A 25,299-nucleotide genomic window follows, 5' to 3' on the forward strand; every position below is an offset into this window, starting at 1 on the left:
CGACATATATATATATATATATATATATATATATATATATATATATATATATATATATATATATATATATATATATATATATATATATATATATGTATATATATATATATATATATATATATATATATATATATATATATATATATATATATATATATATATAACAGTCCCACTGGGACAAACCGATCATGGAAAAAATCGCCAACACAATGCTCTCCAACGCCTCAGGAAAGGACAGTTAGTTGACTTACTGACATACGTTATAGAAAGGTCCTTGGTTATGTAGATTATTTCAGGCAGACCTTGAAAGTTACTAATAACTGTGGACGTATATGACCTTAGTGTAGTCGATAGGTTTTAATCTCCCTTCAGACAACCTCACCTGTTGTACGAGCGCAACATAAACAATGACCCAGATTAGAACACCTGGGCAGCATGAAGAGAGGCACTGTTCAGGATCCGTGTTCAACGTAACCAATGGAATTCTTTAGGACATGTGAGCACCTTATACTGTATACTGACACTTGGTTGTTAAATATTGTCTTGGTATACTTGGTGGCGGTGAAGAATGCTGTGTTAAATCTTGCTGCCCTGTGATCTTGCGGGAAACAGCCCACCTGTGGTGCAATGCTGCATTTACAGCTTTCTATGTTCATTACATAGGATTATATTCTGTGCATGTTGCGCATCGTCAACTTTTTGTTTTTTTTTTCCCTACGTCAGTGGCTGTGAAGAAATCCTGTAGAGAGGTAAATCTTGTCTTTAGTAGCTGTGAGGAGGTCCTCTGGAGTGCAGTCTTTTCGATAATAGCTGAGAGGAGGTCCTTTGGAAGTTCTCTTGATTGTTGTGTCCTGTGAACGTATGCTGTCAGTCAGTCCCTAAACAAAAAGAGGATTACTTGATCCGCACGTCGTATTGTCAACAAGAGTGAAAAGGAAAAGATAGACAGGAAAACATAGTTACTTATGGGAAACAACGATTACGCCTGAGCTAACAGATTTACCTATCTTAAAGCGTTTCCAGACTGCAGCAATTATCACCTTACTTAATATTCACGGGTGATATTCCTTGCCTGAAGAGAAGGAGACGAATCCTGTTTCTCCGGGAGGAGGAGGAGGAGGAGGATAGAGATCCTATTATCATGAATTGAAAGGAGAGGAATAGTCTGAGACATTAGAAGGAGAATCCTATCACCGTGAGTAGAGACAGGTAGGAACAAGATCGTAAATCCTTGTCATTACATAAGACCCGAGTCAGGAAACACTTGTGCTGTTTCCTGACGAACCTTACCTAACCTAACCTTGACAACGGGTGACACGGAAAGTGAGACGAGAAGTATCCTGCTACTGCAGTGAAGAGCAAGACTGGAGCAAGATCTTGGCTGCCTTATCAAAAGAATGAAGATGCCGAGGTGTGTGTGGTGCACGGGACTGGTGATGCTGGTGATGCTACATCTCTCCTCAGCTGTCATCTTCCCCTCACCTCATCCTCAAGAAACGGGTGAGTCACTCTATCTTAAATTACTCTTCTCCCACCGGTTAGCTATCACGGAAAGATAACACCGTTTGATATAAGTTAGCTAATCTTAGGATGCCCCTCGTTATCTTTTAAACTGATACATAACTGGCAGCTATCACAGAGTGAACCCTATCTATCTGTCTATCTTATTCTGTGTCTATCTTGCGTTAAATGTCCTGATAATATAGGTGATATATTTCACTGATGATATCTGAGAAAAATATTTCTGGATATCCCAGAGATAGTAAGATCGTAATCGTAGATAAGCACTTATAAGAGTTATCGCATACAGTAGCCACTTTCTAGCTATCTTAGGTAGCAAGATAACTTTGATTATCTTAACCAGGTGCGTCCCTTGTTTCTGACACATGGTATAGCATTAAATTTCAGAAGAAAATATATATACCCATGATCTGAGAGGCAAGAAAATGTCAATAGATTATATGAACACGATTTTATTTGCACTTTTCGCTCCGGGGTGAGCGAAAGTCATCCAAACCAAGGGAAACGTTCTGCTAAATCATTGTGCTATTAATGCGCTTCCTTATATATAGTACACGAGTTAGTGTGGACCATATAAGCGGATATTTTATTCTAGCTCTTGGACCAGGCTTTTTATTCTACTTATCCTTAGATAATGTGTCACACTACTTAATCTAGACAAGTGGGACAATCTGGTTAAGATCATTCTAAGTCCGACAAGCCTGTCACCCCCTGACATTTTTACACAGCCTGGACTAGTAGTCCACTTTCCATTAGACTAAGTGGCCACTCTGTCTTACACAGGGGACTTCGTACAGGTGGGAGGCGGTAGGTGTTGCACTGTGCAACGTTCCACTGGTTAGTTTACTCTTACCACTGCAGATAAGTCGTACTGGTACCAGCTGATGCGACGGGAGCTCCGAGAAGCCAGGGACAGACCTACGAATATTGGAAAGGCCAAGAATGTTCTTTTCTTTCTTGGTGACGGTGAGTATTAGTGATCACCTTGTCTGAAGTGAATCATTATTATTATTATTATTATTATTATTATTATTATTATTATTATTATTATTATTATTATTATTATTATTTTATTATTGTTATTATAATTATTATTATTATTAATTATTATTTTTTATTATTATTATAATTATTATTAATTATTATTATTATTATTATTATTATTATTATTATTATTATTATAATTATTATTATTTTTATTATTATTATTATTATTATTATTATTATCATTATTATTATTATTATTATTATTATTATTATTATTATTATTATTATTATTATTATTATTATTATTATTATTATTATCATTATTGTTGTCGTTGTTGTTGTTGTTGTTATTAGCATTATTAATACTACTTTATTATTATTATTATTATTATTATTATTAATACAGATGGGACTTTGCACTTATGTTGTGCAGTTATTGGTAAGTAGGTATCACCAGCAGGTGTCACCAGCAGGTGTCACCAGCAGGTGTCACCTGCTGGTGACACCTGCCGGATGGATTTATGAAGGATGAGGTTAATCATAGAATTGATGAGGGAAAAAAGGCGAGTGGTGCGTTGAGGTATATGTGGAGTCAAAAAACGTTATCTATGGAGGCAAAGAAGGGAATGTATGAAAGTATAGTAGTACCAACACTCTTATATGGGTGTGAAGCTTGGGTGGTAAATGCAGCAGCGAGGAGACGGTTGGAGGCAGTGGAGATGTCCTGTTTAAGGGCAATGTGTGGTGTAAATATTATGCAGAAAATTCGGAGTGTGGAAATTAGGAGAAGGTGTGGAGTTAATAAAAGTATTAGTCAGAGGGCAGAAGAGGGGTTGTTGAGGTGGTTTGGTCATTTAGAGAGAATGGATCAGAGTAGAATGACATGGAGAGCATTTAAATATGTAGGGGAAGGAAGGCGGGGTAGGGGTCGTCCTCGAAAAGGTTGGAGAGAGGGGGTAAAGGAGGTGTTGTGGGCGAGGGGCTTGGACTTCCAGCAGGCGTGCATGAGCGTGTTAGATAGGAGTGAACGGAGACGAATGGTATTTGGGACCTGACGAGCTGTTGGAGTGTGAGCAGGGTAATATTTAGTGAAGGGATTCAGGAAAACCGGTTATTTTTATATAGCCGGACTTGAGTCCTGGAAATGGGAAGTACAATGTCTGCACTTTAAAGGAGGGGTTTGGGATATTGGCAGTTTGGAGGGATATGTTGTGTATCTTTATACGTATATGCTTCTAAACTGTTGTATTCTGAGCACCTCTGCAAAAACAGTAATAATGTGTGAGTGTGGTGAATGTGTTGAATGATGATGAAAGTATTTTCTTTTTGGAGATTTTCTTTCTTTTTGGGTCACCCTTCCTCGGTGGGAGACGGCGGACTTGAATATATATATATATATATATATATATATATATATATATATATATATATATATATATATATATATATATATATATATATATATATATATATATATATATATATATATTATATATACATATATATATATATATATATATATATATATATATATATATATATATATATATATGTCGTGCCGAATAGGCAGAACTTGCGATCTTGGCTTAAATAGCAACGCTCATCTTGCCATATAGGACAAGTGAAAATTTGTGTATGCGATAATTTCGCCAAAATAATTCTGAACCTAACGAAAAAAATATTTTTCACTGTGTTTGTTTAGTATTAAATTATTGTAAACAAATCTAAAATATATTTAGTTGGGTTAGGCTAAAATAAATTGTTCTTGTTATAATAAGGTTAGGTAAGTTTTCTAAGTTCCTTTTGGTGCAAAATTATAATTTTTTTACATCAGCATTAATGAAAAAAATATATCTTTAAACGTATAAGAGAAAATTTTAGAAAAGACTTAATTTTAAATGAGTTCTTGCTAATTGACCAGTTTTACATATTCGGCACGACATATATATATATATATATATATATATATATATAGGAAGTCGATTAGCGTACCTGTGATAGGTGGTTACCTCACCTACGTGGTTACCTCATCTAGGTGGCCACCTCACCCAGGTGGCCATCTCACCTAGGTGGCCACCTCACCTGAGTCAGGGTCATGATGGTCACTCTCCTACAGGTATGGGAGTGACGGTGTCGACGGCAGGACGCATCCTGAAGGGGCAGAAGAAGGGAGTGTCTGGAGAGGAAGGTTACCTTGCCTGGGAGAGATTCCCTAACATGGCCCTTCTGAAGGTATAGTATCTCTCTCTCTCTCTCTCTCTCTCTCTCTCTCTCTCTCTCTCTCTCTCTCTAAACCCATTTGGGGTTATATAGTGATCAGAGGAGGTTTGATCTTAGGAAGAAGAGGAAAGCTTCATATCCTGTAACCAAGAAACTGTCGCTACCATCAAGGAATATTAATAATAATAATAATAATAATAATAATAATAATAATAATAATAATTATTATTATTATTATTATTATTATTATTATTATTATTATTATTATTATTATTATTATTATTATTATTATTTTATTATAATCATTATTTGTAATCGCAAAAGAGTAATAAGAGAAGCGTAACCACAGAGTGTGAAGGTGAATGCCGGTGTCGACCTTCGACCTGACAGGTGAGCTCCCTAATGACCCGGAAGGGAATGGTACCTGGGAAAAGTTTTCAGGTCATTCTAGACAGGTAATGGTATTAGTTTAGAGAGAAATATAGCACAGGTATCCATATCTGAGCTTTGGATTAGTGAATTGTTCCAGCCAGGGTGTTGTGGGATGTGAATTGTTCCAGCCAGGGTGTTATGGGATGTGAATTGTTCCAGCCAGGGTGTTGTGGGATGTGAATTGTTCCAGCCAGGGTGTTATGGGATGTCAATTGTTCCAGCCAGGGTATTGTGGGATATGAATTGTTCCAGCCAGGGTATTCTGGGATGTGAATTGTTCCAGCCAGGGTATTCTGGAATATGAATTGTTCCAGCCAGGGTATTCTGGGATGTGAATTGTTCCAGACAGTATTGTTGTTGTATTGTGACTGGTTCTTATGTGTCCCTACAGACATATGCCTTGGACAAGCAAGTGCCAGACAGTGCCAATACTGCCACTGCCTACCTGACAGGTGTCAAGGCTAACTATGAAACTCTGGGAGTTAACGGTAGAGTAAAGGTGAAGGACTGTGATGCTTCTCTCATCCCGGAGAACAGACTGGACACCATCCTTAACTGGGCACAGGATGCTGGCAAGGACACAGGTGGGTGGTAGGATGCTGGCAAGGACACAGGTGTGTGGCAGGATGCTGGCAAGGTCACAGGTGGGTGATAGGAGGCTGGCAAGGACAAAGGTGGGTGGTAGGATGCTGGCAAGGACACAGGTGGGTGGTAGGATGCTGGCAAGGACACAGGTGGATGGTAGGATGCAGGCAAGGACACAGGTTGGTGGTAGGATGCTGGCAAGGACACAGGTGGGTGGTAGGATGCTGGCAAGGACACAGGTGGGTGGTAGGATGCTGGCAAGGACACAGGTTGGTGGTAGGATGCTGGCAAGGACACAGGTGGGTGGTAGGATGCTGGCAAGTACACAGGTGGGTGGTAGGATGCTGGCAAGGTTACAGGTGGGTGGAAGGACACAGATGGGTGGCAGGATGCTGGTAAGGTTACAGATGGGTGGCAGTACACTAACAAGGTCACAGGTGGGTGGCAGTACACTAACAAGATCACAGGTGGGTGGCAGTACACTAACAAGATCACAGGTGGGTGGCAGTACACTAACAAGATCACAGGTGGGTGGCAGTACACTAACAAGATCACAGGTGGGTGGCAGTACACTAACAAGATCACAGGTGGGTGGCAGTACACTAACAAGATCACAGGTGGGTGGCAGTACACTAACAAGATCACAGGTGGGTGGCAGTACACTAACAAGATCACAGGTGGGTGGCAGTACACTAACAAGATCACAGGTGGGTGGCAGTACACTAACAAGATCACAGGTGGGTGGCAGTACACTAACAAGATCACAGGTGGGTGGCAGTACACTAACAAGATCACAGGTGGGTGGCAGTACACTAACAAGATCACAGGTGGGTGGCAGTACACTAACAAGATCACAGGTGGGTGGCAGTACACTAACAAGATCACAGGTGGGTGGCAGTACACTAACAAGATCACAGGTGGGTGGCAGTACACTAACAAGATCACAGGTGGGTGGCAGTACACTAACAAGATCACAGGTGGGTGGCAGTACACTAACAAGATCACAGGTGGGTGGCAGTACACTAACAAGATCACAGGTGGGTGGCAGTACACTAACAAGATCACAGGTGGGTGGCAGTACACTAACAAGATCACAGGTGGGTGGCAGTACACTAACAAGATCACAGGTGGGTGGCAGTACACTAACAAGATCACAGGTGGGTGGCAGTCCACTAACAAGATCACAGGTGGGTGGCAGTACACTAACAAGATCACAGGTGGGTGGCAGTACACTAACAAGATCACAGGTGGGTGGCAGTACACTAACAAGATCACAGGTGGGTGGCAGTACACTAACAAGATCACAGGTGGGTGGCAGTACACTAACAAGATCACAGGTGGGTGGCAGTACACTAACAAGATCACAGGTGGGTGGCAGTACACTAACAAGATCACAGGTGGGTGGCAGTACACTAACAAGATCACAGGTGGGTGGCAGTACACTAACAAGATCACAGGTGGGTGGCAGTACACTAACAAGATCACAGGTGGGTGGCAGTACACTAACAAGATCACAGGTGGGTGGCAGTACACTAACAAGATCACAGGTGGGTGGCAGTACACTAACAAGATCACAGGTGGGTGGCAGTACACTAACAAGATCACAGGTGGGTGGCAGTACACTAACAAGATCACAGGTGGGTGGCAGTACACTAACAAGATCACAGGTGGGTGGCAGTACACTAACAAGATCACAGGTGGGTGGCAGTACACTAACAAGATCACAGGTGGGTGGCAGTACACTAACAAGATCACAGGTGGGTGGCAGTACACTAACAAGATCACAGGTGGGTGGCAGTACACTAACAAGATCACAGGTGGGTGGCAGTACACTAACAAGATCACAGGTGGGTGGCAGTACACTAACAAGATCACAGGTGGGTGGCAGTACACTAACAAGATCACAGGTGGGTGGCAGTACACTAACAAGATCACAGGTGGGTGGCAGTACACTAACAAGATCACAGGTGGGTGGCAGTACACTAACAAGGTCACAGGTGGGTGGCAGTACACTAACAAGATCACAGGTGGGTGGCAGTACACTAACAAGGTCACAGGTGGGTGGCAGTACACTAACAAGATCACAGGTGGGTGGCAGTACACTAACAAGATCACAGGTGGGTGGCAGTACACTAACAAGGTCACAGGTGGGTGGCAGTACACTAACAAGATCACAGGTGGGTGGCAGTACACTAACAAGATCACAGGTGGGTGGCAGTACACTAACAAGGTCACAGGTGGGTGGCAGTACACTAACAAGATCACAGGTGGGTGGCAGTACACTAACAAGATCACAGGTGGGTGGCAGTACACTAACAAGATCACAGGTGGGTGGCAGTACACTAACAAGATCACAGGTGGGTGGCAGTACACTAACAAGATCACAGGTGGGTGGCAGTACACTAACAAGGTCACAGGTGGGTGGCAGTACACTAACAAGATCACAGGTGGGTGGCAGTACACTAACAAGATCACAGGTGGGTGGCAGTACACTAACAAGATCACAGGTGGGTGGCAGTACACTAACAAGATCACAGGTGGGTGGCAGTACACTAACAAGATCACAGGTGGGTGGCAGTACACTAACAAGATCACAGGTGGGTGGCAGTACACTAACAAGATCACAGGTGGGTGGCAGTACACTAACAAGATCACAGGTGGGTGGCAGTACACTAACAAGATCACAGGTGGGTGGCAGTACACTAACAAGATCACAGGTGGGTGGCAGTACACTAACAAGATCACAGGTGGGTGAAAATACAATGAGGATAATAATTATAAAATAAAAAAATATCGTAGAGAATAAATATATATTTTCATTTCTTAATTTTTAAAAAAATTATTCCGTAAAATCTTACGGTGCAAAAAAAAAAATAGTGAATAGATAAAAAAATCGTGATAATTCCATCGAAAATACGATTATAAATTACAGAATTATATCTTAAAAATATGTCTGTTAACTAGCATAGGAGCTCTTTATATCCGTACGGGTTTAGCTAGCAAAGACTCTTACTCTGAACATTTTTGCTGGGATTTTATCCTCTTTCCTGCAACATTGCAAGCTCCTGATGATGTATTGATTGCAACAGGAAAGGCCTAGAGCTATCTTTCAACTCACCCCGTGCTTGTTTTGCATCCTCCATCGCTTGTTCTCGTTTTTTTGTGTTATCATCCACAGTGTACACTACCCAGGATAACCTGAGATATGATAACGTGTGTTGGGTGAACAGGTTGGTGAACACTTCCTCAGTGTGTTATTGTTCTTCTAAAAAATGTTCATCACTGGTAAGGCCGTGTAAGTGTTCATTCTTGTATACTAAATAAATCTCACTAGTGGACGGAACGCTGTATTAAAAGGCCTCTCAACTACCAGTGGCCTTTTCTTCCAGTAGATGGGTTTTGCCGTTGTCTACCTCATCAAACGCTGGAGTAATAAGTAAATTTCGACGGGAAACACTAAATGCATAGGGGCCATTCAGAGGCTGGAGAATGGGAGATAACCGGGATCGATCCCAAGGAAGAGGATTAGTAGCTTCTGTACCTTCGATAAAGTGTCCTGTATCACTGTGAATGTGTCTTACCATGATGAATTCCTTGGATAAGGAGCTATTCATCAATGTGAAGGACCACTACTGAGATGAATGTTATGTGTACAGGTATGGTGACGACATCACAGGTGACCCACGCCACACCTGCAGCACTGTACGCTAAGTCCGCCTTCAGAGAGTGGCAGTGTGACACCAGGATGATCCAGGATAATGCTACACACTGCAAGGATATCGCCAGACAGCTGGTGGAGGATGAACCAGGCAAGAATATGAAGGTGTGTGCGTGTGTGTGTGTGTGTGTACTCACCTAATTGTACTCACCTATTTGTGGTTGCAGGGGTCGAATCACAGCTTCTGGCCCCGCCTCTTCACTGGTCGCTACTAGATCCACTCTCTCCCTGCTCCATGGGCTTTATCGTGAGAGAGAGAGAGAGAGAGAGAGAGAGAGAGAGAGAGAGAGAGAGAGAGAGAGAGAGAGAGAGAAAGAAAGAGAGAGACTGTGTATATGTACTCGCCGAGTTATAATCACGGAGTTATGTTTGCGAGGTCAAGACTCAGCTCCGGGCCCCGCCTCCTAGACCAGTTTGATTGGCATTATTGATTTTTGGCCTCTTGGGAAGGCCAGCTTGAGACGATGTGATCGGGCCATTAATCTTGATAAGACTCTTATCAAGATTGATGGACTGATTACCTAAAACTCCTTCTGATCTTCAACATTTCTTCTCTGTATTGGACTGAGGAAGCCACTGGTTGGAGAAACGTTTCCATATTAGTGTTGAACAAGTGTCTAATTCACAAACTGTGCATCTAAACTGCTGGTCCTCCTTCAGGTAATCCTGGGAGGCGGACGGCAGGAGATGGGCGCACCTCATGGAGGAAAGAAGATCAAGTGCCCGAGATCGGACAGCAGGAACCTGGTGGAGGCGTGGAAGAAGGACAAGAAGAAGCGAGGTGCCAGCTTCGCCTACGTCACCTCCACACGGCAGCTGCGAGGCCTCCAGCTGGACAACCTCGACTACCTTATGGGTGAGTGTCGTCGTCAGCACTAAATTCGCTGGGATTACCTGCACTTCAAGGGAAGTGTATTGTAGCTCCGGACCGTTGACTCCAGGACAGTTCATTAGAATATTAAACGGGTGGAAAAGTAAACAGGTGGACCATTATGCAGGTGGCGCTTTAGGCGGGTGGTGGAACATCAACTAGCTGGGATACCAAGAAAATTGGACACGATTCGGTTACGACTCCTAACAGGAGTACGTAAAACAGCATTAATATTGTCATAACAGATGTGTTCCGTGTGTTCACACTGTTGTTAAATTAACCATGCACATCTTCTCTCTCACTCAGTCTCACTTTCTTCTCAGCCTCAAACTGTCCCTCACTCTGTTCTCATGTTACAGGACTGTTCGGAGATATCTCTGTGCCCTACGAAGTGGATCGTGATCATGGCCTAGACGGGACGCCCAGCCTGAAGGAGAAGACCCTGGCGGCCATCCGTATCCTAAAGAAGAGCTCTCGGGGATTCTTCCTCCTGGTCAGTGTTTCACACTCACAGCTGGAACACAAGCTGTCTTAGATTGCTTAGATATACTTGTTTGATATAAGGAGTCACTAACAGCTGAAATCACGAGTAAAGAAGAGCAAGAGTGGTGGTGAGGTGTGAAGATGACTGAGAGTAATGTGTGAGGTGAGTGAGGTAAGGAAGTGTGAGGCAGTTAGTGTATGAGGTTTACGGAGAGTGAAACAGAGTGTTTTGAGTAAGAGAGTGAAGATGTACCTAAGAGCTCTTTCTACCACAGGTGGAGAACGACTTATTAGACAAAGGTTTGCACGACAACAAGCCCCGGCGAGGCCTGGAGGAGCTGTTGCAGATGGAGGAGGCAGTGGAGGCGGCGCTGCAGGAGGTTGACCTGGAGGACACGCTGGTGGTGGTCACAGCTGACCATTCCCATACCATGGCCATGGCTGGCTACCCTCCCAGAGGCAATGACATCTTTGGTAAGTACTCGCCTTGAAAAACATTTGAGGTTGTCAGTCCTTGAAGAAGAAGATTTGAGGTGGTCAGTCCCTCACCTTATGGAAGTGCCCAGCTTCATAGTCTCACCCTCATCGAGACTATAGAGCTGAACATATTTTAATGCCGAGGGACTGACCACCTCGAAGCTACGTCAAGGCTGAGGGACTGACCACCTCGAAGCTACGTCAAGGCTGAGGAACTGACCATCTCGAAGCTACGTCAAGGCTGAGGAACTGACCATCTCGAAGCTACGTCAAGGCTGAGGGACTGACCACCTCGAAGCTACGTCAAGGCTGAGGGACTGACCACCTCGAAGCTACGTCAAGGCTGAGGGATTGACCACCTCATATTTACCCTTCCACTGCTTCTGCTGTCTCCAATATTTAGTCACCTTTGTATTCGACTGCAGAAGCCTCCAGAGTAGGTGAAACCTTGCAACAATAAAGTCTGCTGTGTACCCTCCTAGCAGCAGTGTCAAAGTCTGCTGTATACCCTCCTAGCAGCAGTGTCAAAGTCTGCTATGTACCCTCCTGGCAGCAGTGTCAAAGTCTGCTGTGTACCCTCCTAGCAGCAGTGTCAAAGTCTGCTGTGTACCCTCCTAGCAGCAGTGTCAAAGTCTGCTATGTACCCTCCTAGCAGCAGTGTCAAAGTCTGCTATGTACCCTCCTGGCAGCAGTGTCAAAGTCTGCTGTGTACCCTCCTAGCAGCAGTGTCAAAGTTTGCTGTGTACCCTCCTAGCAGCAGTGTCAAAGTCTGCTATGTACCCTCCTAGCAGCAGTGTCAAAGTCTGCTGTGTACCCTCCTAGCAGCAGTGTCAAAGTCTGCTGTGTACCCTCCTAGCAGCAGTGTCAAAGTCTGCTATGTACCCTCCTGGCAGCAGTGTCAAAGTCTGCTATGTACCCTCCTAGCAGCAGTGTCAAAGTCTGCTGTGTACCCTCCTAGCAGCAGTGTCAAAGTCTGCTGTGTACCCTCCTAGCAGCAGTGTCAAAGTCTGCTGTGTACCCTCCTAGCAGCAGTGTCAAAGTCTGCTGTGTACCCTCCTAGCAGCAGTATCAAAGTCTGCTGTGTACCCTCCTAGCAGCAGTATCAAAGTTTGCTGTGTACCCTCCTAGCAGCAGTGTCAAAGTCTGCTGTGTACCCTCCTAGCAGCAGTGTCAAAGTCTGCTGTGTACCCTCCTAGCAGCAGTGTCAAAGTCTGCTGTGTACCCTCCTAGCAGCAGTGTCAAAGTCTGCTGTGTACCCTCCTAGCAGCAGTGTCAAAGTCTGCTGTGTACCCTCCTAGCAGCAGTATCAAAGTCTGCTGTGTACCCTCCTAGCAGCAGTGTCAAAGTCTGCTGTGTACCCTCCTAGCAGCAGTGTCAAAGTCTGCTGTGTACCCTCCTAGCAGCAGTATCAATGTCTGCTGTGTACCCTCCTAGCAGCAGTGTCAAAGTCTGCTGTGTACCCTCCTAGCAGCAGTATCAAAGTCTGCTGTATACCCTACTAGCAGCAGTGTCAAAGTCTGCTGTGTACCCTCCTAGCAGCAGTATCAAAGTCTGCTGTGTACCCTCCTAGCAGCAGTGTCAAAGTCTGCTGTGTACCCTCCTAGCAGCAGTATCAAAGTCTGCTGTGTACCCTCCTAGCAGCAGTATCAAAGTCTGCTGTGTACCCTCCTAGCAGCAGTGTCAAAGTCTGCTGTGTACCCTCCTAGCAGCAGTATCAAAGTCTGCTGTGTACCCTCCTAGCAGCAGTATCAAAGTCTGCTGTGTACCCTCCTAGCAGCAGTGTCAAAGTCTGCTGTGTACCCTCCTAGCAGCAGTATCAAAGTCTGCTGTGTACCCTCCTAGCAGCAGTGTCAAAGTCTGCTGTGTACCCTCCAAGCAGCAGTGTCAAAGTCTGCTGTGTACCCTCCTAGCAGCAGTGTCAAAGTCTGCTGTGTACCCTCCTAGCAGCAGTATCAAAGTCTGCTGTGTACCCTCCTAGCAGCAGTATCAAAGTCTGCTGTGTACCCTCCTAGCAGCAGTATCAAAGTCTGCTGTGTACCCTCCTAGCAGCAGTGTCAAAGTCTGCTGTGTACCCTCCTAGCAGCAGTATCAAAGTCTGCTGTGTACCCTCCTAGCAGCAGTGTCAGAGTCTGCTGTGTACCCTCCTAGCAGCAGTGTCAAAGTCTGCTGTGTACCCTCCTAGCAGCAGTGTCAAAGTCTGCTGTGTACCCTCCTAGCAGCAGTATCAAAGTCTGCTGTGTACTCTCCTAGCAGCAGTATCAAAGTCTGCTGTGTACCCTCCTAGCAGCAGTATCAAAGTCTGCTGTGTACCCTCCTAGCAGCAGTATCAAAGTCTGCTGTGTACCCTCCTGGCAGCAGTATCAAAGTCTGCTGTGTACCCTCCTAGCAGCAGTATCAAAGTCTGCTGTGTACCCTCCTAGCAGCAGTATCAAAGTCTGCTGTGTACCCTCCTAGCAGCAGTATCAAAGTCTGCTGTGTACCCTCCTGGCAGCGGTATCAAAGTCTGCTGTGTACCCTCCTAGCAGCAGTATCACAGTCTGCTGTGTACCCTCCTAGCAGCAGTATCAAAGTCTGCTGTGTACCCTCCTAGCAGCAGTATCAAAGTCTGCTGTGTACCCTCCTGGCAGCAGTATCAAAGTCTGCTGTGTACCCTCCTAGCAGCAGTATCAAAGTCTGCTGTGTACCCTCCTAGCAGCAGTATCAAAGTCTGCTGTGTACCCTCCTAGCAGCAGTATCAAAGTCTGCTGTGTACCCTCCTGGCAGCGGTATCAAAGTCTGCTGTGTACCCTCCTAGCAGCAGTATCACAGTCTGCTGTGTACCCTCCTAGCAGCAGTATCAAAATCTGCTGTGTACCCTCCTAGCAGCAGTATCAAAGTCTGCTGTGTACCCTCCTAGCAGCAGTATCAAAGTCTGCTGTGTACCCTCCTGGCAGCAGTATCAAAGTCTGCTGTGTACCCTCCTAGCAGCAGTATCAAAGTCTGCTGTGTACCCTCCTAGCAGCAGTATCAAAGTCTGCTGTGTACCCTCCTAGCAGCAGTGTCAAAGTCTGCTGTGTACCCTCCTAGCAGCAGTATCAAAGTCTGCTGTGTACCCTCCTAGCAGCAGTGTCAAAGTCTGCTGTGTACCCTCCTAGCAGCAGTATCAAAGTCTGCTGTGTACCCTCCTAGCAGCAGTATCAAAGTCTGCTGTGTACCCTCCTGGCAGCAGAATCAAAGTCTGCTGTGTACCCTCCTAGCAGCAGTATCAAAGTCTGCTGTGTACCCTCCTAGCAGCAGTGTCAAAGTCTGCTGTGTACCCTCCTAGCAGCAGTATCAAAGTCTGCTGTGTACCCTCCTAGCAGCAGTATCAAAGTCTGCTGTGTACCCTCCTAGCAGCAGTGTCAAAGTCTGCTGTGTACCCTCCTAGCAGCAGTATCAAAGTCTGCTGTGTACCCTCCTAGCAGCAGTATCAAAGTCTGCTGTGTACCCTCCTGGCAGCAGTATCAAAGTCTGCTGTGTACCCTCCTAGCAGCAGTATCAAAGTCTGCTGTGTACCCTCCTAGCAGCAGTATCAAAGTCTGCTGTGTACCCTCCTGGCAGCAGTATCAATGTCTGCTGTGTATCCTCCTAGCAGCAGTATCAAAGTCTGCTGTGTACCCTCCTAGCAGCAGTATCAACGCTGTTACAGACTGCTACTGCTGTCTGTCTGACAGTAACACCATAGACTAGCGGGCTGTCTTCTTCACAAACTAACACAATGAACACTGTCTGTCAGAGGTACTCTTCTTAGTATCATCTGGTACTCAGAGAGTACACGCACTCCTCTCTCACTCTCTCTCTCTCTCTCTCTCTCTCTCTCTCTCTCTCTCTCTCTCTCTCTCTCTCTCTCTCTCTCTCTCTCTCTCTCTCTCTCTTGATCATCTTTCACTCTCATATTCAAAGTCTTGTCAGTTTGATTAATATAAATTTGCAGATATAAAATGCAGGATTTTATTATGATTATTATTATTATTACTATTATTATTATTATTATTAATAGTAGTAGTAGTAGTAGCAATAGTAGTACTAGTAGTACTAGTACTTATTAATGATCATCATTATTATATTACATTATTATTATTATTATTATTATTATTATTATTATTATTATTATTATTATTATTATTATTATTATTATTATTAATTATTATTATTATTATTATTATTATTATTAGTAGTAGTAGTAGTAGTAGTAGTAGTAGTAGTAGTAGTAGTAGTAGTAGTAGTAGTATTGTTATTATTATTATTATTATTATTATTATTATTATTATTATTATTCGTTTGAAACGCTAACCCTATGTGGGTCATTTAGCACAAGTAGCGTTGAAGGTTCGATCCTCCGCTTCCTGACTCTCTCCATCTTCGAAGATGTGATCTCGGTTCAGTGTACATTCAGAGCTTCCTGGACTGATCATATCTCTTATATCCTCCACCTGCCTGAAGATAAAGCACCTCTTTGATCGGTGATCCCTTTGTAACCTCTGTAAATCTGGGTTTGCATGTGTCTGTGTCTGTGTGTGTGCGGGTGTGTGTGGGTGTGTGTGGGTGTGTGTGGGTGTGTGTGGGTGTGTGTACACTACAACTCACTTAATTCGCCCTTGAGACATAGTTTAAGACAGAATAACAGACTAGGAAAGCACTAAGAGATACTAAGGTGATGTATTTTCCCTCGTATTCCCTCCCACCCCATCTGGCAAGCAGCTTACGCGACCATTTAGTGTGTAAACCAGTCAGACAGATTAATTAAGGAGGTGGAGATGATGTTGATGTACATGTTAATTAAGGCTTACTGACGTTCTCTTCACTAGCAGTAAGTGCTAGGTGCTGCCCACACCTGCTTGCTAGGTGCTGCCCACACCTGCTTGCTTGGTGCTGCCCACACCTGCTTGCTAGGTGCTGCCCACATCTGCTTGCTAGGTGCTGCCCACACCTGCTTGCTTGATGCTTAAATAAGTTTATTCACGTACAGGTATACATAAATACACTTACATAAATTATCATACATAGCAGTATATATGTACATTACCTAAGATAATCCCAAGAAAAAGTCGGGGAATGTGATTTTAATGTAAGGGCTGTCAAGCACTGAGCTGTACTTGACGTGAGGATTATTCAACTGAACACAATTCTGGAGGCAGAGTCCTTCTCCCAGTGACGTAGAATCCTTCTCCCAGTGACGTAGAGTCCTTCTCCCAGTGACGTAGAGTCCTTCTTCCAGTGACGTAGAGTCAGTCACGTTAACTAACTCTACTTACCAAGTTTTAAAAAAGGAAACTGAATAAATAATGAATGTATCGGGAGAGAATATTGATTTTAATGTGAATATATTAAGAACATTAGAAAGAAGGAACATTGCAACAGGCCTATTGACCCATGTGAAGCAGGTCCATGCTAACCCCCAGCTTAGACTCATTAAAGGCGCTAAACCCATATGGGGTATTCACGAAATCGTAATGACACGATTGCAAACAAACCATACCACGGGCCCCGGGGATAGAACCCGGGTTCTATCCCCGCCCGTGGTATGGTTTCCATATGGGTTATATAGCGCCTAAGGGAATGGGTGACAATCAGATTTCCATTCAGAGAAAGGGAGGGCAAGTTCAATTCCTCGGATCAAAAACCCCCCTTCAAAAAATGTCGAGATTTCAAGATGCTATTTTTAGACTAAAGCTTCTCTTATTGTACTCACTTAACTGTATTCACCTAATTGTGGTTGCAGAGGTCGATTCATAGCTCCTGGCCCCGCCTCTTTACTGGTCGCTACTGGATCACTCACTACCTTGTCTGTGAGCTTTACTATACCCCTTCTTAAAGCTATGTATGGATCCTGCCTCCACTACATCACTTCCCAGATTATTCCACTTCTTGACAACTCTGTGACTGAAGAAATACTTCCTAACAGCCCTGTGGTTCATCTGAGTCTTCATCTTCCAACTGTGAACCCTTGTTGCTGAGTCCCATCTCTGGAACATTCTGTCTCTGTCCATCTTGTCGATTCCTCTCAGTATTTTATATGTCGTTATCATATCCCCCTATCTCTCACGGTGTTTGTGTGTTTGTGTGTGTGTGTGTGTGTGTGTGTGTGTGTGTGTGTGTGTGTGTGTGTGTGTGTGTGTGTGTGTGTGTGTGTACTCACCTAGTTTAACTCACATAGTTGAGGTTGCGGGGGTCGAGTCCGAGCTCCTGGCCCCGCCTCTTCACTGATCGCTACTAGGTCACTCTCCCTGAGCCGTGAGCTTTATCATACCTCTGCTTAAAGCTATGTATGGATCCTGCCTCCACTACATCGCTTCCCAAACTATTCCACTTACTGACTACTCTGTGGCTGAAGAAATACTTCCTAACATCCCTGTGATTCATCTGTGTCTTCAGCTTCCAACTGTGTCCCCTTGTTACTGTGTCCAATCTCTGGAACATCCTGTCTTTGTCCACCTTGTCAATTCCTCTCAGTATTTTGTATGTCGTTATCATGTCCCCCCTATCTCTCCTGTCCTCCAGTGTCGTCAGGTTGATTTCCCTTAACCTCTCCTCGTAGGACATACCTCTTAGCTCTGGGACTAGTCTTGTTGCAAACCTTTGCACTTTCTCTAGTTTCTTTACGTGCTTGGCTAGGTGTGTGTGTTTGTGTGTGTGTGTGTGTGTGTGTGTGTGTGTGTGTGTGTGTGTGTGTGTGTGTGTGTGTGTGTGTGTATTCCTACTGAGAGAGAGCAATATTGACCCGCAGGAATAACGACAAGCGAGTATGTGACAGATGGACTTCCTTACACCACTCTCATGTTTACCACCGGCCAGGGATACAACTACACCTGGGATGGTCAGAAGGTGAGAGAGATGTTACCACCACTTACATTGACGTTATGATGAAGGTGAGTCATTATGACGACGTTTCGGTCCGACTTAGACCACTGACTAATTGCACAAGTCGGACCGAAACGTCGTCGTAAGCTCCTATCTTCTGTAGATGAATGGTTCACAGAACCGACACTTTGATAAATTAGACACATGTGCAATTCTTGGGTATCTTTATTAAGGAAACGTTTCGCCACACAGTGGCTTCATCAGTCCATACACAGGAGAAACTTGAAGAACAGGAGGAGAATGAGGTAATCAGTCCCTCAACCTTGAATCGATGTGGTCAGTCCATCAGTCTTGAATAGAATAAGATTGATGGACTGACCACATCGATTCAAGGTTGAGGGACTGATTACCTCATTCTCCTCCTGTTCTTCAAGTTTCTCCTGTGTATGGACTGATGAAGCCACTGTGTGGCGAAACGTTTCCTTAATAAAGATACCCAAGAGTTGCACATGTGTCTAATTTATCATCCTATCTTCTGTATTGTTCTAGTCACGGTAATGTGATTTTTTTGTTCCCTAAGGTGAGTCTTTCTCGCCATTTTATCCTCTTCGGCAAACTAAATGGAATTTATATATGTATCCACTTATTAACTTGAGCTAGTGCGGTTAATATCTAAGTTAGGTAACGTTGACGAAGCCTTTTATTATGTACACAGGTGGTGCGACCCAACTTGACAGGTGTTGACACAAATCAGAAGGATTACGTGGCACTGGCAGCCGTGCCCACTCAAGTTGGTCATGAGGCACACGGAGGCGAGGACGTGGCAGTCTTCGCTGCAGGTATGCTAGTTTATACAGCTTGTAAACTACCTGAGTTTACTACTTGGGTCTTTCCTGTTTTGTAGTGTGTTGCATGCATATGGCGTGCTTGTGGCGTGTTTATGTGGTGAGTATGATGTGGTCGCGATGAGCTTGTGGCGTGTTTGTGTCGTGCCTGTAACGTGTTTGTCTCATGCTTGTACCGTGTTTGTCTCATGCTCGTCACGTGTTTGTGTCGCCTTTGCATCGTGCCCTTGCAAGAGCAGGTAAGGAACACTGTTTTTCTCTCGTGTTGTTCCTTGTATCTCGACCAGTTGTAAACAGTGCTCATAACTGGAGTAGCCTTAACTAAATACTGTGTCGTCAACGATCACGCCGTGCGAGAACATCGATTGAAGCCGAAATGTTTCTCTTCTGTGTCTTTCCATAGGTCCTATGAGCCACCTGTTCCACCGAGTACATGAGCAGACCTACGTGGCTCACGTCATGGCCAGTGCTGCTTGCATTGGACCCTACAAGAACGACTGCGCTCGGCCCCTGAAGCAGGACAATGGAACTAATAACAGACACAGGCAAGGAATTCACTTGGAGGGATGTGAGAATCATACCGACAGCCGCCGGGAGGACATCGAAGTAGGGAGAACTGAGATCGATGATGTTAAGAAGGAGGCAGTGAAGGACAGCGCCCCAGCAGCCACTTCTGGATATATCACAATGGTGTTATTTGTCTTCCTGTGCCTGTGGAGTAACACACTCCTGTAGTATAACTCACATTATACACTTCCACTCTGTTAACGGTGTTTAACATAAAACTCTGTTAACAATCTAGTTATTTTTACACGGGAGCAACTTTTGTTAATGTGGCTGCTATGGCAGAAAATGTACGGGTGTGAAACACGCCCTCATTGTGACAACGTTTCGCTCTGTGTATAGCTTTATCATGCCAACTGACTGACTTGATAAAGCTCTACACAGAGCGAGGCGTTGTCCAAATCAATGCTTGCTCTGCACAGTTCTTTTCTACATTGACTTTCCCATATACACACACCTTGTCTCTGTAGATGTCTTCCTTTCTCATTACATTATTAAATGCTGTAAAGTTCAGAACATTTGTGAATTGACCTCCTCCTCCTCCTTCTCCTCCTCCTCCTCCTCCTCTCTCTCTGCCTCTTCTCCTTTCCTATAATTTTTTTTCCCTTCCTGTCTTCTGCTTAGGTGTGTTCTGCCTTTCAGTTTTACCAAAGCTCATGATTCTGTTATATTTCCATTATGATTTAGGAGGTCATGTTTGAGACAGGGATGCGAGAGCGGTGATTCCACGAACCACTAAAGAATATTCAACCTGACTCGGTTTCAAAGCCGACTGTTTCATAGATAACAAGGCAGTTATCCCAAGCTAGTTCCTTGAAGACCCTCCACCTGTACAAACCCGGTCGTTACAGAGAGTAGCAGTACTTATGTGTACAAGTGCTTAATTATACTTACTTATCTAGTCTCTGTAGCTACAGGATGTGGATGGTAATGTGATATATCTATCTCCGCTTGTCACATGATGTGATGACCGAATCACAAGGGTTCACATAATGTGGTAAATCAACCAATGGGAATCACATAACGTGTTGCACATATTTACGTTATGTTCAACACGTTTTTTCCCTTTACTTTAAGTTTGGAAAAATATCTTAATAGAATATAAACACTTACGTATGATCATATATGACTTACGTATGATCATATATGACTTACGTATGATCATATATGACTTACGTATGATCATATATGACTTACGTATGATCATATATGACTTATGTATGATCATATATGACTTACGTATGATCATATATGACTTACGTATGATCATATATGACTTACGTATGATCATATATGACTTACGTATGATCATATATGACTTACGTATGATCATATATGACTTACGTATGATCATATATGACTTACGTATGATCATATATGACTTACGTATGATCATATATGACTTACGTATGATCATATATGACTTACGTATGATCATATATGACTTACGTATGATCATATATGACTTACGTATGATCATATATGACTTACGTATGATCATATATGACTTACGTATGATCATATATGACTTACGTATGATCATATATGACTTACGTATGATCATATATGACTTACGTATGATCATATATGACTTACGTATGATCATATATGACTTACGTATGATCATATATGACTTACGTATGATCATATATGACTTACGTATGATCATATATGACTTACGTATGATCATATATGACTTACGTATGATCATATATGACTTACGTATGATCATATATGACTTACGTATGATCATATACGACTTACGTATGATCATATATGACTTACGTATGATCATATACGACTTACGTATGATCATATATGACTTACGTATGATCATATATGACTTACGTATGATCATATATGACTTACGTATGATCATATATGACTTACGTATGCTTATTTTCTCGGAATCAGTAAACACCGCAAATTGTGTAGCTGAGGTTTTGGCAGTAAAGATTGATAAATAAAATCTTGTCATTGTCTTTGCTTACAAACAACCAGACGCAATTTCGAAACAATTCAACGAACAAGAGGTCACAATTGGAAGTTGAAGACTCAGATGAATCAAAGGGATGTTAGGAAGTATTTCTTCAGTCATAGAGTAGTCAGGCCATGGAATAGCCTAGAAAGTGATGTGGTGGAGGCAGGAACCATACATAGTTTTAAGGCGAGGTATGATAGAGCTCATGGGGCAGGGAGAGAGAGGACCTAGTAGCAATCAGCGAAGAGGCGGGGCCAGGAGCTGTGACTCGACCCCTGCAGCCACAAATAGGTGAGTACACACTAGCTAATAAATCTCTGCAACAAATTCACCTTAAACCAGCAAACAGTGGGGCCAACGAGATTGTACGATACCTTTGACCTTATCTTCACTAATAATGAAGATCTGGCACGAAATATAACAGCCTCAAAGACAATACACTCAGCTTACTACATGGTGATACAAACATGTATGGGCAGGGCTCATGACCAGCAAAATGAGATCAGTTATGAGGGTGTCGTCATCAAATTCAACTTCGATATCAGAAACATACAGTGGGATCAAATTAACCATATCCTATATGAAACAAGCTGGAAAGATATCTTAAACAACGTGGATCCGAACCTCTGCCTAGAAAGAATTAACTCTGTGGCACTTGAGGTCTGCTCAAGGCGCATTCCCCTAAGAAAAAAGAAGAGAAGTAAACTAGAAAGAGAGGGACTTGAGGGGGGCTGCTTTAAGGACGGCACCTCACGATATATCATTTGGCTTAAGCATGTGGATGGTATTTTGCTCTCAGTTCACACTAGAAGAAGAAGAAGAAGAAGAAGAGAGAGAGAGAGAGAGAGATAGAGAGAGAGAGAGAGAGAGAGAGAGAGAGAGAGAGAGAGAGAGAGAGAGAGAGAGAGAGAGAGAGAGAGAGGTGTTTTTTACCTATTTCTCGATGTTTCGTTCCTCAAGAATGGAGATACTCTTAAACGTAAGGAATACTCGCAAGATGGTTTGCTTGTCAAGGATGGATATACAAAGTATTTAGAAAGCTCACCACCAAGGATAATCTCCCACTACTTCTCCCACCATGATCTCGAAACCACGACGGGGAGTTATAATGGATCTCCTCCTCCCAACACTCCGAATCTGTAGTGATGAACATCTTTCGGAAGAACAATAACACACTAAGGTGTTTACCAACTTAAAGTTCCCATCGTACATGGTTCCACTGCCGCCAACAGTCTTTTCCTCATGCACAACACACGCAAAGAATATATCAACATTGATAGTCGCCTGCTCCTCCTCACAAGACAGATTGCCAGCACCGTCACCCTGACTCTCCGAAGAGCCAACATGGGTGTTGTAGTTGAAATTAATAGATACAGAAAATCCCTTGACCAGAGCTACTTGCCCAGCAACAAATCGGGGTAGACTGACCACTTCCTAGCAAGACTGAGGTACTGACTTCCCCCACCTACTTCTTGACGTCTTCCACAGTCATAGATTCGTCAAAGCTGAGGGACTGATCACAGTAAAGAAACCCAAGTATTAACATGTGTTTTATTCACCTAAGTGTGGCTTTCAGAAACCATTGCTATCAAATACTTGTCAGACACAGCAACTTTTTGGAATCTGTGCACAGAACTTTTCTACTCTACGCTTGATTAATCTATTAGCACGACCTACTTCCTCGTGTATCGCCGTCTTCAAAATGTTGCACCCCTCCTGTCTCCAGTATATAAGCCAGCATCCTCGAGCATCTAATTTAGATTCTTTCAGACTGATGGACCTAATACTTCCTAGCAAAGCTAAGGGACTGATCACCTTGAACTACTAAATTCAAATCTTCCACAATCTTCGACAGATTCACCAAGACTAAGGGACTGATCACCTGAAGCTCCACTGCTTGGAGGAATGTCTCCACGTCTACATGTCTGGGCAGTCCAAGAAATCGAAGTAACATGCTTAATTCCCGTGTAAATTGTCACTCATCTTTCCCCAGAATGCATCTCTCGTGTCTATTTACTGCTAGGTTAACAGGGGTAGCAGGTGTAAGGTGACTTGCCTACATGACTCGCTTGGGGATTAAACCCGGATTCTTTCTGTTGAGAGCTGAGCTCTCTGTGACGTGACAATGCATTTCTGTGATATTGTGCCATAATACAAGCATAAAGACTAGAGGCTTGGCTGTGACAATACAAAATGCAGAAGGAACGTTTAGGCCCAGTGTTTCGCTCAGAATAGAGCTTTATCAAGTCACTGCTTGATTAAGCTCTATAGAGCAAAATAATGGTGTTGTTGTTGTTGTTGTTGTTGTATGCTCTTGATAATGCTGGTAAATGTATTTCTGGACACACGTCAGCAGGGACCCACAGCCATCTCAAGGTTATCTAGGTCGTGTTTGTTTCTAGTGTCATTCAGGAGGCCCTGCTCTGTGTGTGTGTGTGTGTGTGTGTGTACTCACCTATTTGTACTCACCTATTTGTGGTTGCAGGGGTCGAGTCCTAGCTCCTGGCCCCGCCTCTTCACCGGTTGCTACTAGACCCTCTCTCTCCCCGCTCCATGAGCTTTATCAAACCTCGTCTTAAAACTGTGTATGGTTCCTGCCTCCACTACGTCATTTTCTAGGCTATTCCACTGCCTTACAACTCTATGACTGAAGAAATACTTCCTACTATCTCTCTGACTCATTTGTGTCTTCAACTTCCAATTGTGGCCTCTTGTTTCTGTGTCCCCTCCCTGGAACATCCTGTCCTTGTCCACCTTGTCTATTCCACGCAGTATTTTATATGTCGTTATCATGTCTCCCCTGACCCTCCTGTCCTCCAGTGTCGTCAGGCCGATTTCCCTTAATCTTTCTTCATAGGACATTCCCCTTAGCTCTGGAACTAACCTTGTTGCAAACCTTTGTACTTTCTCTAGTTTCTTGACGTGCTTTATCAAGTGCGGGTTCCAAACAGGTGCTGCATACTCCAGTATGGGCCTGACATACACGGTGTACAGTGTCTTGAATGATTCCTTACTAAGGTGTCGGAATGCTGTTCTCAGGTTTGCCAGGCGCCCATATGCTGCAGCAGTTATCTGATTGATGTGTGCTTCCGGAGACATGCTCGGTGTTATACTCACCCCAAGATCTTTCTCCTTGAGTGAGGTTTGCAGTCTTTGGCCACCTAGCCTATACTCTGTCTGTGGTCTTCTGTGCCCTTCCCCTATCTTCATGACTTTGCATTTGGCAGGATTAAATTCGAGAAGCCATTTGCTGGACCAGGTGTCCAGTCTGTCCAGGTCTCTTTGAAGTCCTGCCTGGTCCTCATCAGATTTAATTCTCCTCATTAACTTCACATCATCTGCAAACAGGGACACTTCTGAGTCTAACCCTTCCGTCATGTCGTTCACATATACCAAAAATAGCACTGGTCCTAGGACCGACCCCTGTGGGACCCCGCTCGTCACAGGTGCCCACTGTGATACATCATTACGTACCATGACTCGTTGTTGCCTCCCTGTCAGGTATTCTCTGATCCATTGCAGTGCCCTTCCTGTTATATGCGCCTGATGCTCTAGCTTCTGCACTAATCTCTTGTGAGGAACTGTGTCAAAGGCCTTCTTGCAGTCCAAGAAGATGCAATCAACCCACCCCTCTCTCTCTTGTCTTACTTCTGTTATTTTATCATAAAACTCCAGAAGGTTTGTGACACAGGATTTGCCTTCCGTGAATCCGTGCTGGTTGGCATTTATACTCCTGTTCCGTTCCAGGTGCTCCACCACTCTCCTCCTGATAATCTTCTCCATAATTTTGCATACT

At 43.8% G+C, this 25,299-nt stretch overlaps 1 protein-coding gene across 2 annotated transcripts in view; it reads left to right on the top strand.

Annotated features, from left to right (window-relative positions):
* The first annotated feature begins 742 nt into the window (after positions 1–742).
* The window catches only part of LOC128700373 (alkaline phosphatase), a 55,889-nt gene continuing 31,332 nt past the window's right edge, over positions 743–25,299 (top strand). Inside the window, exons 1-11 of one of the 2 annotated variants that reach the window (XM_053793536.2) lie at positions 743–1,500; positions 2,383–2,487; positions 4,625–4,740; positions 5,552–5,744; positions 9,402–9,568; positions 10,124–10,319; positions 10,694–10,827; positions 11,093–11,291; positions 18,040–18,137; positions 18,829–18,952; positions 19,362–20,038. In XM_053793536.2, coding sequence (XP_053649511.2) covers positions 1,398–1,500; positions 2,383–2,487; positions 4,625–4,740; positions 5,552–5,744; positions 9,402–9,568; positions 10,124–10,319; positions 10,694–10,827; positions 11,093–11,291; positions 18,040–18,137; positions 18,829–18,952; positions 19,362–19,693 — 1,767 coding nt within the window. In that variant the 5' untranslated portion in view covers positions 743–1,397 and the 3' untranslated portion in view covers positions 19,694–20,038. Of the gene's footprint in view, positions 1,501–2,382; positions 2,488–4,624; positions 4,741–5,551; positions 5,745–9,401; positions 9,569–10,123; positions 10,320–10,693; positions 10,828–11,092; positions 11,292–18,039; positions 18,138–18,828; positions 18,953–19,361; positions 20,039–25,299 lie in introns of those variants that run through there. The other variant, XM_070100126.1, reaches the window with a different exon arrangement.

This window comes from Cherax quadricarinatus, chromosome 71 (genome assembly GCF_038502225.1).
Source record: "Cherax quadricarinatus isolate ZL_2023a chromosome 71, ASM3850222v1, whole genome shotgun sequence".
Lineage (NCBI taxonomy): Eukaryota > Metazoa > Arthropoda > Malacostraca > Decapoda > Parastacidae > Cherax > Cherax quadricarinatus.